The 13,981-nt window shown below is 47.2% G+C and overlaps 1 protein-coding gene across 17 annotated transcripts in view; it reads left to right on the top strand.

Annotated features, from left to right (window-relative positions):
* Positions 1 to 13,981, top strand: part of MAPK8IP3 (mitogen-activated protein kinase 8 interacting protein 3) — a 52,610-nt gene continuing 38,629 nt past the window's right edge. For 14 of the 17 annotated variants that reach the window (XM_036410467.2, XM_036410460.2, XM_036410457.2 and 11 more), the window contains exon 1: positions 1 to 514. In XM_036410467.2, the coding sequence (XP_036266360.1) occupies positions 200 to 514 (315 nt within the window). In that variant the 5' untranslated portion in view covers positions 1 to 199. The remainder of the gene's footprint in view (positions 515 to 13,981) is intronic. The other 3 variants (XM_036410466.2, XM_036410456.2, XM_045571450.1) reach the window with 2 other exon arrangements.

Below are 13,981 nucleotides of genomic sequence, written 5' to 3'. Positions count from 1 at the left end.
GGGCGGCAGGACTTCCGGCCCCTGAGTGACGGACGCAGCATCAGCACCAGCGGAGGCGGCGGCGGCCGAGCCCTGAGGCCACATCCACCGGGGCTGCTGCGGAGGCGACGGGCCGCGGTCCACGGACCACGGGCAGCCGGGGCTGGAGGGCAGGCGCGCCGGCGCACAGCGGGCCGCGCTGGCGGCGGCGGTGGCCGCGATGATGGAGATCCAGATGGACGAGGGCGGCGTCGTGGTGTACCAGGACGACTACTGCTCCGGCTCGGTGATGTCGGAGCGGGTGTCGGGCCTGGCGGGCTCCATCTACCGCGAGTTCGAGCGCCTCATCCACTGCTACGACGAGGAGGTGGTCAAGGAGCTCATGCCGCTGGTGGTCAACGTGCTGGAGAACCTGGACTCGGTGCTCAGCGAGAACCAGGAGCACGAGGTGGAGCTGGAGCTGCTGCGCGAGGACAACGAGCAGCTGCTCACCCAGTACGAGCGCGAGAAGGCGCTGCGCAAGCAGGCCGAGGAGGTGCGTGGGCCGCCCCCGGCGCGGGACCGGACCGCGTCCTCCCCGCCCGCCCCGCCCCCGGCCCCGCCCGGGACACCGCCCCGGTACCCGGCCCCGCCCGCCCCTCCCAGCGCGGCCCCCAAAGCCCTGGGGCCCCCAAAGTCCTAAGGCCCCCAGCCTCGGCTCCCCCTTTCTCCTGCCCGCTGCTCCATCCCGGAGCCCTGAGCCACCTGGCGTCACGGGGGGCGCTTGCAGCCTAAACAGCCCCTAGCCTCGGGCCCCTGGCCTCCTCCGCATCCCCCACTCGTTACAGACCCCAAATTCTTTTTGCTTTTGTATATTTAGCTAAACCGATTTCCTAGACCCAAAGTGCTACCTCTTATTGCTGCAATTCCAAACCCTCCCAGAAAAGGGATTTCTGAGATGTTTATGATTCTGTCGCCGGAGAAGTTTGTTGTCAGCAGACCTCTTCCTTGCCCCTTATCCAGTGCTTTGAAGGTCCGTGACTTGAGTCAGTTTGAAAGTTTGATGTAAACACATCACTAAAGCTGCAGTTAGGCTGCTTCCCCGGTACTCGGCGAGGAAGACTCCGGGTTCCCAGCCGTGGCTTCTTTGCCCTGTGGTTTCCTCAGTTGGGAAGGTTGTTAGCTTAGGTGGGAAAGGCTGAGAAATTCCAGTCTGGCTTCCAAGGAGCTAAAAGTGGGATTTTGAAATGCTTGTGCTCTAGGACATCTCCATAACCTGGAGATCAGTTAGAAGAACCGTGCATGGAAGGGAACACCACTTAACCTCATTCACCATCAAACACTTAGCACTGACCACGTGACAGACCCAGGCAGCTGTGGGCTGTGGGTTCCCATCCCCGTTTTGCCATTGTGACCTTGTCCACATTGCCTGCCTGGCCTGCACTTTGATTTTCCATCAGTCAAATGAGTCAGTTGCCCTCGATGATCTCTGAGACCTGACATTCTGTTGTTGTTCTAGGCATTCGGTGATGCTCTTTGATTCACGAATAGGAAACTTCTTATTAAATGACTTAAACTCCTTTTCAGTTGATTTAGCTGAACGGAGTGTTGACTTTAGTGTTGAAATAGGTTATTTGTTTTAGTATTTTGTCTTTTTGTTGAACCATAGTGATGTATGCCTTAGTTTGGCTTAAAGCGTGTTTATAAAAAGTAACAATGCCTTGTATTATTCCTATGTAGAGTGATTTATTTTGCTTTGGTTTCATGCGTCTGTCCAGAAACTGTTGTCTATTGATTGTGGCGCCAAGCTCCACCAGAATTGATTTAAAACTCTCTGGGGGATGCAAGAGCGTATACGGTTTTAGAGTCGGGAGTGGCCATGGCTTTTGCGGGGGAAGGAACTGGCCCTGTGAGGTTGGGGACTGGGCCCCGGGAGAGCCAGACCCAGGACCAGTCTCTTGACTCCTGGCCTGGGCTCTTCCTTTCTTGTCAGGCTCTGTGAGAGCTGAGAAGCTGCACCCCTGGAAACGAGCGCTGGGGCTCCCTTTGCCCGCCCATAGGCCCTGGTGCCTCTGGGGCTGGGCAGTGCCCGCCACTTCTCTGACCACTCTTGGCAGCCATTTGGTGCCTGAGGTTTCAAGTGAGTTTGTTTTCTTGCCTCAGGACCTATGTGGTCACCGTAGTGGATGAGAAGGAGCTAAAAGGAGAAAACCAGGTTAGACAACGATAAGGCCAAGAGTCACTTCCTTTCAGCTTAAGAATTAGTTCTGCTTATGGATGCAGTCTCTGCTCTGTGCAGCTCAAGTGAGTGTTTCTGGCCCCCCAACTCCACTCCCTCGGACTGAGAGCCACGGGGGGTGGGCATGCGGTTTGGAGGAGAAGGCCTTTGAAGCCAGGGCCCGCCGCTGCCCAGCTGTTAGAAGCTGCCCAGAGCCTCCTGAGCAGAGAGCTGTGAAGCAGATGCTTGGCTAGCCGGCATGGCGGCTGCGATCAGATGTCCACCCTTTCTACATAAAAGGGCTGCATCCTGGAACCGTTTTAGCATCCTGGCTCATGTATGACGCCTAGCAGGCCTGTCGTTAGTGCTGTGGGAGAACCACGCTGCGCTGTGGGCTGGGCTCTTTTTCTTGGCAGGAACTGAGGTCACAGACGTGTGTCTCATAGCTCAAGAGCCAGCACATCACAGGCTGCAGACGTGTTCGTGTCACGGAGTCCTGCATCCCGACCACTCCGCTCCAGAAGGCTTAGTCAGAGCTGGTAACCTGAGCTGCCTGCAGCCTTCAGAGTAGACAGAATCTTCTGATTTTTTTTTTTTTTTGTGTGTGTGTGTGTGTATGTGTGTGTGTGGCTGGAGCAGAGCAAATAGCCCTGTCCTCTAATTCTTGCCCATAATAACCACAGCGAGAGATTGCAAGTGTGTTCTGATTCTAGGGTGCCCCCTTGGTCCCGAGACTGCTCATGGATGGGAGTGATGGTAGCGAGAGAGAGAGAGGGGGGTTCAGGGAGAGTCCACGGACGCCGGCTTGAGCACCGGCCCTGCCCTGGGGAGCCGCAGGCCCGGTGGCCAGTCTTCCGCTCTGGCCGCAGTGACTCCTCCGGGGAGTGAGTAGGCTGCCAGCTGAAAGTCACTTTCCTCTCAAGTGCCAAGTCCCCTCACTGGCTCTTGTTTCTCCGGGATCTGCTATGAGCGGTGCAGCGGGTCAGGGAGGAGCAGCTTTGGTGGGTAAGCACTGGACATCTTGGTCTCTCTCCTTGTGTAGGTTTTGCCCTTGCCACCGACACCAGGGAATCCCACTCGAGCTTACAGAGCTAATTGGACTTCTTGCTGGCGTCTGCAATTTCTGCAGAGGCCTAACAAAATGCCGAAAGTTTAAAAAATGCACCAAATCGTTTAGAAAGGTCCGGAAGTGGGGTGTTGGCAGGGGCCGCTGGGGAATGAAGAGATGCCCCTCGGTAGTAAGGTGAGGGGCAGTCAGCAGAGGGCTCCCTGTGCTCTGTGTCCCCAGGCAGCAAAGAGCCCCTTCTTTTTATTTTATTTCTATTTTGCAAAGATCAAGCGCTCAGCTGATGGGAGGAAAAAAGAATGTTTAGGAGACGGGTGTGAGGTTTGTGGCCGTCATTTGCCTTAAAATCTTCTTTGCCCTGAAACCCCCCCAACTCATCACAAGCAGCCCCAGCGGGTGTTGGGGCGGACACTGCGGCATTTGGTGCTGTGGAAGGAAGGCGTCCACCTGGAGGAAGGTTTCACCCAGAACTGATGCCTGGCTATATATAGCAATCCGTTTTATATGAGAGCATGTGGACAGGACTGCGCTGGAGGGGGTCAGGGGAACTCTATAGAAGACTCCTCTATAGAAACGATCATTTTGCCTTTTTTCACGAGTGAGTTAATACATTGAATCGGAAATTTTTCTTCTTGTTTCTAACATTACAAATAGTGAATTTACCCCTTCTTCTGCCATGTAATATTAAGAGCAAGATTCTAAAAATGGTGTGTTTGTTTTAGATGAGACCAGTAAGATATGGTGGCCCAAGCTGCCTTTCCTTTTCATCTCCAAATGTTGGTCCATGTAGAGGTACCAGAGTCACCAGGGGTATATCAAAACCTCCCCCCAAAAATGGGGGGTGGGAGGGAAAAGGCATATGAGAGCACAGAGAGGCGCTTTCCAGCCAGGGTGGGCATGTGGGCAAGGGGCCTGCGTTTGGTACGGAGGCCTTGGCCTGCAGCCCTGCTGCCAGGCCCTCCCTGCCATGGCGGAACCCGCTGGTGGCTGGTCCCCGGTCCCCGTGCACATCTTTGCACGGAGACTGCATGGAGCACACTCGGAGGCTGGCTGCTTAAATGACTGTTGAGAGTGAATGGTCCCCATCCCTCCAGGTGGCCCATTCCAGACCTTCTACAGTGCTCCCCACCCGGGAGCAGGCCCTGCATTGTGCCTCGCATCCCGGCGTCCCACACCTGCTTCCTGCTTCACCAAGGGGCAGTCCCTTCTGGTTCTCTTCTCCATGATCACCCCCCCACCACCCCCTCTAAGGAGAGGCGGGTCATCTGTGTGTGCCATGAGGGGGAAGCAGCTTTCCCCTCCTCTGTGCACACTGCACTCGGCTGTCTGTTTAGTTCCTGAAGGTCAAGGACTCTCTACTGTTTGAGTGTGAAACTACCATCTGTCCAACACAACTTGCTGTGACGATAGAAATTTCCAGTTTCGTGTTGTCCAATTCCGTAGCTTATGTCCATACAGGGCCATTGACACTCAAACGTGGCTCATGTAACTGAGGAAGCGAATTTTTATTTCACTTTAATAGAAGTGTCAATAGCCTCTTGTGGTTGGGACTGTCGTACTGTGCCCGCAGCTGAGTAGGTAGTCTGGCTCTGTTACTTTTCTCGAAGGGCAGGCAGTAGACGTCTCTGTTACTCAGCTTCAGGCAAGTGAGGAAGACGCTTAGAAAGAAGGGATGGTTTTGTTGTTTCAGTGAATGTGTCCCAGGAAGAGGGGCGATCTCAGAGCAGGGGGTTTTGACACAGGAGACCAGACAGAAGGAAATATGTGAGATGAACAACAACACAAAAGAAAGTTGGCATGGCTCAGTGGTTGAGCGTCAACCTATGAACCAGGAGGTCATGATTCCTGGTCAGGGGACATGCCCAGGTTGTTGGCTCCATCCCCTGTGTGGGGCGAGCAGGAGGCAGCCGATCGCTCTCATCATTGATGTCTCTCTCTCCCTCTCTCAAATAAAAATATATTAAAAGAAAAGAAAAAAAAGAAAAGAAAACCAGCTATTTAGGAAACAACAGATGTGATGAAATTCTTCAAAGGCTGAGAAGGTCTGGAGGGAAATCCCAGCACCTAGAAATTGTCTGGTGCTTATGACAGCATTAACACTTTCTCTTTTCTTTGCTTCCTCATTCCTTTTCTAACAACTTTATTGAGGAGAGTGCACTAAACTACATATTTGAAGTGTGCAATTCGGTAGGTTTTGACACATGAACACCCAGAAACCATCCACACAATCAAGATAATGAACATACCCTGGCCAGTTCTGCTCAGTGGTTAGACTGTCTACCTACAACCCAAAAGATTGCAGGTTCGATTCCCAGACAAGGTCACGTACCTGGGTGACATTCAGGAGCCAACCAGTCGATGTGTCTCTTACCTTGATATTTCTCTCTCCTCTCCTCCCTCCCTTTCACCCTCTCTATAAATCAATGGAAAAAATATCCTCAGGTGAGGATTAAAAAGAAAAAAAGATAATGATCCTCCTCCTCCTCCTCAAAGTTTCTCATGCCTGTCAGGAGTCCCCCTGCTTCTGGCCCCTGGTAACACCAATCTGCTTTCTGTCACTGTAGATTGACTTGGATTTTTAGAAGTTGATGTGAATGGAATCGTGGAGTGTATGCTTTTTCTGGCGAGGAGGGGGGCCTGGCTTCTTTCAGTCAGAAGAATGACCTTGGGATTCATCCAGACAGCTGCGGTGTTAGCCTCTGTTCCTCCCCTCGGGCTGAGGGTGTCCCGCTGTGTGGGCGCTGGTCCTTTCTCCTGCGGAAGGGCCAGCGGCTTCACTGCTGCCAGCCTGCGTTTGTCCGTCCCGTGCGTCCGCACTTCTCAGTTGGTGGCCTGCCACGGGTCCAGCGCGTCCTGAGAAAGCATCCCCATTGCCAAGGTGGAAGAGTCTCACCCCAGGAAAGGAAATGTTTGCCAACATGGAGGGTCCACGTAGTCTTTAACCAGGGACTGTTTGAGACCACCCCTTAGGGGCAAGAGGTGGGGAAATGCCAAGTTAAGTGGGACAGTGGAGATGGGTTAGGAAGTTTAGCCTAATTTCCGCATGTTTCCCATGCTCTCTGAGTGCCATTCCTTCTGCTCCGCTTCATCTTGGATTCCTGTTCCTTTGGATTCCTTACCCACACCCACCCCGGCCTTCTTACCACCTCTCTTCCCAGGAAACAGATACCAGACCGAGGTGCTCGCTGTGCCTGTGGCTGTTGGCCTGTCTCAGGTTCAGGGTTCAGTCTGGAAAGAGCCTTTGTCCGCAGAGCAGGGAGCTGGGAGCGTCCTTAGCACGTCTCCCGCTAACGTGCACAAGGGCAAGGCAGACGCTGGTGGATTAGGAAGTATAAGAAGCCAGTGTGAACTTCTAAGATTGCTTTGGAGAATGTTTACTTGATGATAATTTCTCCCAGGGAAATTTTTTCCAGGATGGGACATTTAGAGTTTTAGTTTTATCTTCCTTTTTTTTTATTTCCCTAGGTACCAAACATAATATATATATATTTACTATAGAAAGCATATGTTAGAATTTAATACATAATATATAAATAAATACATATAAATATACACTTATATGTATTTTTTCTGTCTTATCAGTCTTTTGTGGGTTTTTTGTTGTTGTTGTTGTTGTTAATCGTCACCCAAGGGTATTTTTCCCATTAATTTTTAGAAAAAGTGGAAGGAAGTAAAGAGAAACATTGATGTGAGAGAGACACATCGATAAGTTGCCTCCTGCGCGCACCCTGATCTGGGTTGGGATGAACCCGCAACCCGGGTACGTGCCCTTGCCTGGGATTTGATCCAGAGACTCTGGTGCACAAGGCAACGCTCTAACCACCCAGCCACACTCACCGGGCTGTCTTACCGATTCTTGAAAATCAGTGTGAATTGAACCAGTGCCATGTGTAGGCAGGCTGACCCAGCAGCCCTTCACCGTGAACGTGAGAACCTTCGCTGGTTGCTGGAGTCTGCGCAGGGGCCTGGCCTCTCACCATGTGTCTACCGCTTGGATACAGAAATGCCCTGTTTCCTCTCCCCGGTGTCACTCAGCAGGTCAGGCGGCTCTTGTAGTGCCAGGGCCCCCGCGCTCGTGTCCTCTCCTCACCTCATTCCGGGTCTGAGCGGGCACAGCTGTGAGAAATGGAGAGCGGCAGCTGTGAGAGCGTCCGTGGTTTGAGGTCCTGGGAGTTCAGGCCCCTGCGAGCCCTCAGTGAATATGTGATCGTGCCGGGAGGTCACTGTGAGTTCCGGGAATCAGCCCTCAGAAGGGCGTCTCCTCCAGCGTGAGAGAGACACATCGATGAGTTGCCTCCTGCGCGCACCCTGATCTGGGTTGGGTTGAACCTGCAACCCAGGTACGTGCCCTTGACTGGGAATCAAACCAGAGATTCCAAGCACAGTGGCCTGCACCCCGCATCCCCGGTGTTTGCCACTCTGCTTGCCCTAACATGAAAGACCAAAAAGAGCATTTTCTTCTGGAAGTTCTCTCTCCGCCCTCATCCCAGGAAGGAATTAAAGGATCAGTAATGAAAAGCACAGGATCTTTGGCTCCTGTTAGGTTCATTTCTAAGCAGCCAGAGTTATTTCCTATGTGTGACCCAGCTTAAAGGACAGCGAGGAGGGAAGAATTAAATTTTAATATGTTAATTCACTTTGCTATTAAAATAATCTTGAGTTATGAAAGTTACCAAAACTCTAGTGAGGACATTCTGCCAGAGTGTTTACCTAGTCACCTCTTGTATTCTGGGGATTGGGAATACTGGCTTCTGTTGTCTTCATTTTATATTTGACATAAAAAAGTCATCTTTTAACTTTGTTTTTATGTTTAAAATGGGAAGAATGGTCTCATTCCATGGAATGTGGAGAAAAGCTTTCTTTGATTCCTAGATTTTGGAAGAGCCCACACTCATGTTATTTCAGTGAAATTCACCAAAAAGCAAATTCTGAAAACCAAAGTTGAATTTAATTTTAAAACAGAACACTTTGTTAATTGGAGAGAGGGGGAAATATTCCTTGGAAACAAATCTAGAAAGAGATTCCTGTGGGTACTTGTCTTTTGAAGTGGGAATTGGGTTTTCATATCTACACCCTCTCATAGTCCGGGACCCCTCAGGGGGATGTCCATTCTAGGGGATCAGGCCTCAACTGGCAGTCAGTCATCCGTCTGGCAGCCTGGGAGCCCTGGGGGGGGTGCGGGCCTAAGCTGCATCAGACATCCTCAGTGCTCCCACCACCCCACTGCACTCGCAGCCTTCAGCTCGGCTTGTGGCTGAGTGGGGACTCCCCCGTGGGAGCACACTGACCACCAGGGGGCAGCTCCAGCTCCTGCATTGAGCATGTGCGTCCTGGTGGTCAGTGCGCGTCACAGGGACCAGTCATTCCAGGTTATTCTGCCCTTAAGGTCAATTTGCCTATTACCCTATTATTACATAGGATGTTAAGGATAAGCTGGTGGGTTCCCAATTGTATAATTACATTAGGTCCTCGGGTTATGTTGGAGATCTGTTCTTATGGTACCACAGAATGTGATTTTCGCTGTAAGTCAGAACCCACCTACATAAGCACCTTCGTCACTCACATGGAGCAGTACACAGCAGAAATGAAGTGAAACAGAAAAAAATTTAAAAGAAAGGTAACAATTCCTAACCTTGTGGTAAATAAATAATAAAAAAACATAAAGCGCATATGTACATATGTCGAAATGACAGAACTTTTTTTTTAATCTTTGTCTTTTTTTATTATTATTGATTTTTTTCAGAGAGGAAGGAAGGAGGATAGAGAATTAGAAACATTGATGAGAGAGAAACATCAATCAACTGCCTCTTGCACACCTCTTACTGGGGATGTGCCCGCAACCAATGTACAATACATGCCCTTGACCGGAATCGAACCTGGGACCTTTCAGTCCACAGGCCGATGCTCTATCCACTGAGCCAAACCGGTTAGGGCGAAATGACTTTTTTTTAATATATATAATTAAATGGGAGATGGCGATGTAACCACAAAACGACATATATGGATTCCCTCGTACCCTGAGGACTGCCTGTACTGTCATTGCTTTCTTCAGATACTCAAAGGATAGCCATAAGCTCTGCCTTAAACATCATGGGGTTTCATGTGCTACCATTACATTCTAATTAGACGTGGTTAGAGAATGATAATTCCACATCCATGGTATGGGTAACTAAGACGGGTAAGCAGTTTTCACTTTGCTCTCTTCATGCCTCCAGAGGACTGTCGGACTACATCTCATTTTATAACCCAGTAGGCATCGTGCAGACGCACTCGGCCCAAATGCTGAGAATTACGTTTTATTCTTCTCAGCTCCATTCACATTTTGTTGTAGTCAAATTCTCCTTGAAAGTTTTTCACTTTTCTTACAAAAGACTTTCTTTGTCAACTTAACTTAGTCTCTACTCTACCCTCTCCCCCACTGCTGAGAATTCTTGATTCTTTTAAGTCTAAAGTAAATGATCTGTAAATAAGAGTATTTTGTTCTTTAAAAAATCTATTGAATTTTTTCTGACTTTTCCCAAGTTTTTATAAGTTCCCTGCTGACACCTCTCCCCACCTGCACAGCTACCCTTCCTTGTGTTGGAAGAGAACTTCCAATTTGCAACTTCTTTTCCACATTTAGTTGTTTAACTACCAACTCAAAGCTCCTGCTTTCTTCTTGGCTCCATCAACTACTCTTGTCAAGCTCATTTTCAGTTCATGCCACATCTAGCCCCGAATTCGTGCACCAGGTCTCTAGTTTTCTCATAAAAAGCAAAGATTAAGTATTTGTTTAGTCTGGGCCAGGCACTGTTCCTTTACATTAGTTATTTCTTATACTATTTGGTGCAGGTTGCATTGCATATTTTATTACAGTGAAGTGACTAGCTTGCAATTTTATTAACTAAAACTACCTTAATGAAATAATTTTTTCAAGACGGCAAGAAAGAGGAGGATTTCTTTTAAGCTGTAGAGCATCATATTTGTAACATATTCTTAAAATGCTGAACCCCTGAGGGTCCCTCCTCATCGGTTCTGTCTGGTACATTGCTGACCTCTGGGACAGGACCAGCACACTGGACAGCAGTGGTTCTCACCCCACTAGGCACCCTTGGAGCCGGCAGGAGGGAAAGGCTTGGCCAGGCTGGGGTCCTCTTGAATCTGCTGGTAGTGGGTTTCTTGGGGCTTTTTGTTCATCTGGGGAGTTGCTCCCCGTGAGCTCTCACACCCCCTGTCAGCTGGTAGTGCCTAAAGGGTGGAAAGGATGTCCGTTACCAAGGACCGAGCATCTCCACCCTGTGGGCCTGTCTCTCCGTATCTGGAATTCTCCTCGGCCAAAGAATCACAAACGTTCTGTGCATCAGCCCATCCACCATGGGTTCCATCTCCCTGCCCCTAACGTTTCTTTCGCCTTTGGCCTTGAGGCCGTCAGGCACACAGTTTACATGGATGTTTCCTCTCTAAGTTAATGTCTTTCTATTTCCTGATGCTGAAAGGCCTTGAAATATCACAGAGGATTTCTGCATGCGACCTGGTTTGGGGCCAGCTTCATCAAGAATTATAGGCATGTGGGTTGTTTTATGGTATTCAGTGCTTTTGGGCACTGCCCCCTATGTTGGATTTTAATGATCACCTATCAGGATAGATTTAGGAAAAGCCTCTCTGATTTTAAGAATCTGGGGGTGGGTTTTCTTACATTGTCTTTAGTTTGAAAATCTTTTTAGCTGACTCCCAGATACCAATCACAGGTAATATGATGAAACATAGATGGGGAAAATTCTAGTGAAATGGCACTAGCACCAAATAAAGCTTTCTTTCTTTCTTTCTTTTTAATGCAGCTGGGAGAAATTTATATATTTTTTTTAATTGATTTTTTTACAGAGAGGAATAGAGAGTTAGAAACATCGATGAGAGAAAATCATCAATCAGCTGCCTCTTGCACACCCCCTTCTGGGGATGTGCCTGCAACCAAGGTACATGCCCTTGACCAGAATCGAACCTGGGACCTTTCAGTCCGCAAGCCAATGCTCTATCCACTGAGCCAAACCGGTTTCGGCAAAGCTTTTCTTCATATAAAAACTTCAGTGGTATATCTCGGAGGGAGGATAGTGCTCAGTTTAAATAAAAATTTTCCTTCTTCCAGCCCCAGTTCCTCATCAAACAACTCTCTTCACTGGCTCAAGATGAGTTTTCATCTCACCCCCTGTCTAGCTCTAAGCATTTCTCATCAAAAGCAGGGACCCCTTCCTGAGGACCAAAGAACTGGTGCTTTCTAACATGCAAAATCCTTATTAAAAAAAAAAAAAAAAAAAATATATATATATATATATATATATATATATATATATATATATATATATCCCAGTGGATAGAGTGTTGGCCTGTGGACTGAAAGGTCCCAGGTTTGATTCCAGTCAAGGGCATCCTCAGTAGGGGGTGTGCAGGAGGCAGCTGATCAGTGTTTCTCTTTTGATGTTTCTCTCTGTCCCTCTCACTTCCTCTCGGTAAAAAATCAATAAAATATATTTTAAAAATAAATAAATATGTAAGTGATTCAGGATGATTCTCAAGTTAATCTAGAAGGATAAACCAAGAAAATATTGAAAAGGAGATTTAAGAGGGTGAATATACTGTATATCAGCTGTTAACAGATGATGTTACTCAGAAATGACAGACATATATATATGTTAGAATTTAGCTTATAATAAAGGTGTCATTTCAAAGCAATGAGGAAAGGATAACTTGTTAAGTAAATGGTACAGAAGTATTTGCAGCATATAAGACCAACAAATTTGTGAATAAGTGCAGTAAAGATCCTTATAAATCATTAAGAAAAATATGAACTTGTGGTAGGAAATTGGACAAATAGCATAATGAGCTATTCACAAAGGAAGTATACATCAGTTCCTCAAATAATGTCCTTTTTTCCCAAAGTTATTTTCTTATAACATTGATGAAATGCCTTAAGACTTAACTCTTTTAAAAAAAATTCTTTATTGTTTAAAGTATTACACACGTCTCCTTTTTCCCCATTGACCTCTCCCCGGCCACCCTCACCCCTCAGCACATGCCCTCTCTCCCCTATGTCCATTGGTTAGTTTATATGCGTGCAAACAATACCTTTGGTTGATCTTTTACCCCCACCTCCCCCACCACCACCACTCCCCTGCCTTCCCTCTGAAGTTTGATGGTATGTTTAATGCTTCTCTGTCTCTGGATCTATCTATTTTTGTTCATCGGTTTATGTTGTTCATTATATTCCACAAATAAGTGACATCATGTGATACTTATCTTTCTCCAACTGGCTTAACTCTTATTTATATCAATTAGCCTATGGTAAAATGGCTTCATTCTGTGTTATTTCATTTAAAGTCACAGAACCTATTAACGATGTTATGTGAGAACTTATTTATATGACCAGTAATTTTATGAAAAAATGTTCAATATTACTAGTAATCAAGGCACTGAAACTTAAGACAACTATGCTAGGCCATTTTCCCACCTGTCAGAGGGGCAGTGATGTGTAAGCCCTATGGAGAGAGAAGGTGAACGCTCTGGCTAGGAAAGGGGACCACCCGTCCTTGTGGGGCGTGGGAGTTGGGATACCCATCTGAAGAGTCAGCAGCAGCATTGTGCAATCACAGCCTTAGGTAGTAGGGAGCCATTGGGCAGATACACCAGAAGTAACTATAATAATGGACAATTTCAAGAACAGTAGGCGATGGATTGAGTAAACTATGCTCCACACACACATACTCATAGTGGAACACACATCTATTAAAAATGGAAATGGTGGAATGTGTTTCTTGAGGTAGAAAGATGCTCTAATGTAAATGAATGAATAAATAAGGTCACAAAATACTGTGTGCAAAATGATCGCACATCCGCCCTACACACTCATCATACACTCACGCACTCACACAAACCTGCAAGAATGTCACCCAATTTTAACTGACTGTATACTAGAATTTTTTAAAATTTTTAAATATTATTTTTTGTTTAACACTCTCATCTGATTTTTCTATAAAAGCATATGTTGTTTATGCCATTCTTTAATTTTTTTAAAGTAATAGGAATTAAAATTGCTCAATTAGAAAAAATTCTTACCAGTCAATTAAGAGCATTTGCTCATTCTGCATATGTTATATCCACAATTAATCAAAACTACTTATTTTTACTTTTTGTACAGCTGCACCACTTTGTGTGTTTTCTTGGCTGTGGAGCATTTATATTTTCTTCATTGTACTTAAATTACATGTGATGTAATTAATACAGTCTGCCGGGATTCTTGTCCCAGCAATACAAAGGGTTCAGCAATCTGGAGAAAGGCTGTGCGTAGATTAGGTAGGAGTCCAAAGATGAAAGATAGTTTTGAAAGGCATTGAGGGTCAGGGGAGCTTCAGCTAAAGGAGCTAAAGGCTCTCTTTGATTCAGGACCCTTGCTTTTTTTAAAAAATATATTTTATTGATTTTTTACAGAGAGGAAGGGAGAGAGATAGAGAGGTAGAAACATCGATGAGTGAGAGAGAAACATCGACCAGCTGCCTCTTGTACACCCCCTTCCGGGGATGTGCCTGCAACCAACATACATGCCCTTGACCAGAATTGAACCTGGCCTTTCAGTCCGCAGACTGACGCTCTACCGCTGAGCCAAACCGGTTTTGGCAGGACCCTTGCTTTTTATTAACACAATTTGTCTTGAGGCAAGGTGGAGATAATATACTTTAAAGTGTAGGATTTACAGAAGCATTGTCAGTTTG

The sequence above is a fragment of the Pipistrellus kuhlii genome, unplaced genomic scaffold (genome assembly GCF_014108245.1).
Source record: "Pipistrellus kuhlii isolate mPipKuh1 unplaced genomic scaffold, mPipKuh1.p scaffold_m20_p_4, whole genome shotgun sequence".
Taxonomy (NCBI): domain Eukaryota; kingdom Metazoa; phylum Chordata; class Mammalia; order Chiroptera; family Vespertilionidae; genus Pipistrellus; species Pipistrellus kuhlii.
Note: the sequence above shows the minus strand (reverse complement) of the source record. Positions and strands in the feature narration are given on the sequence as shown.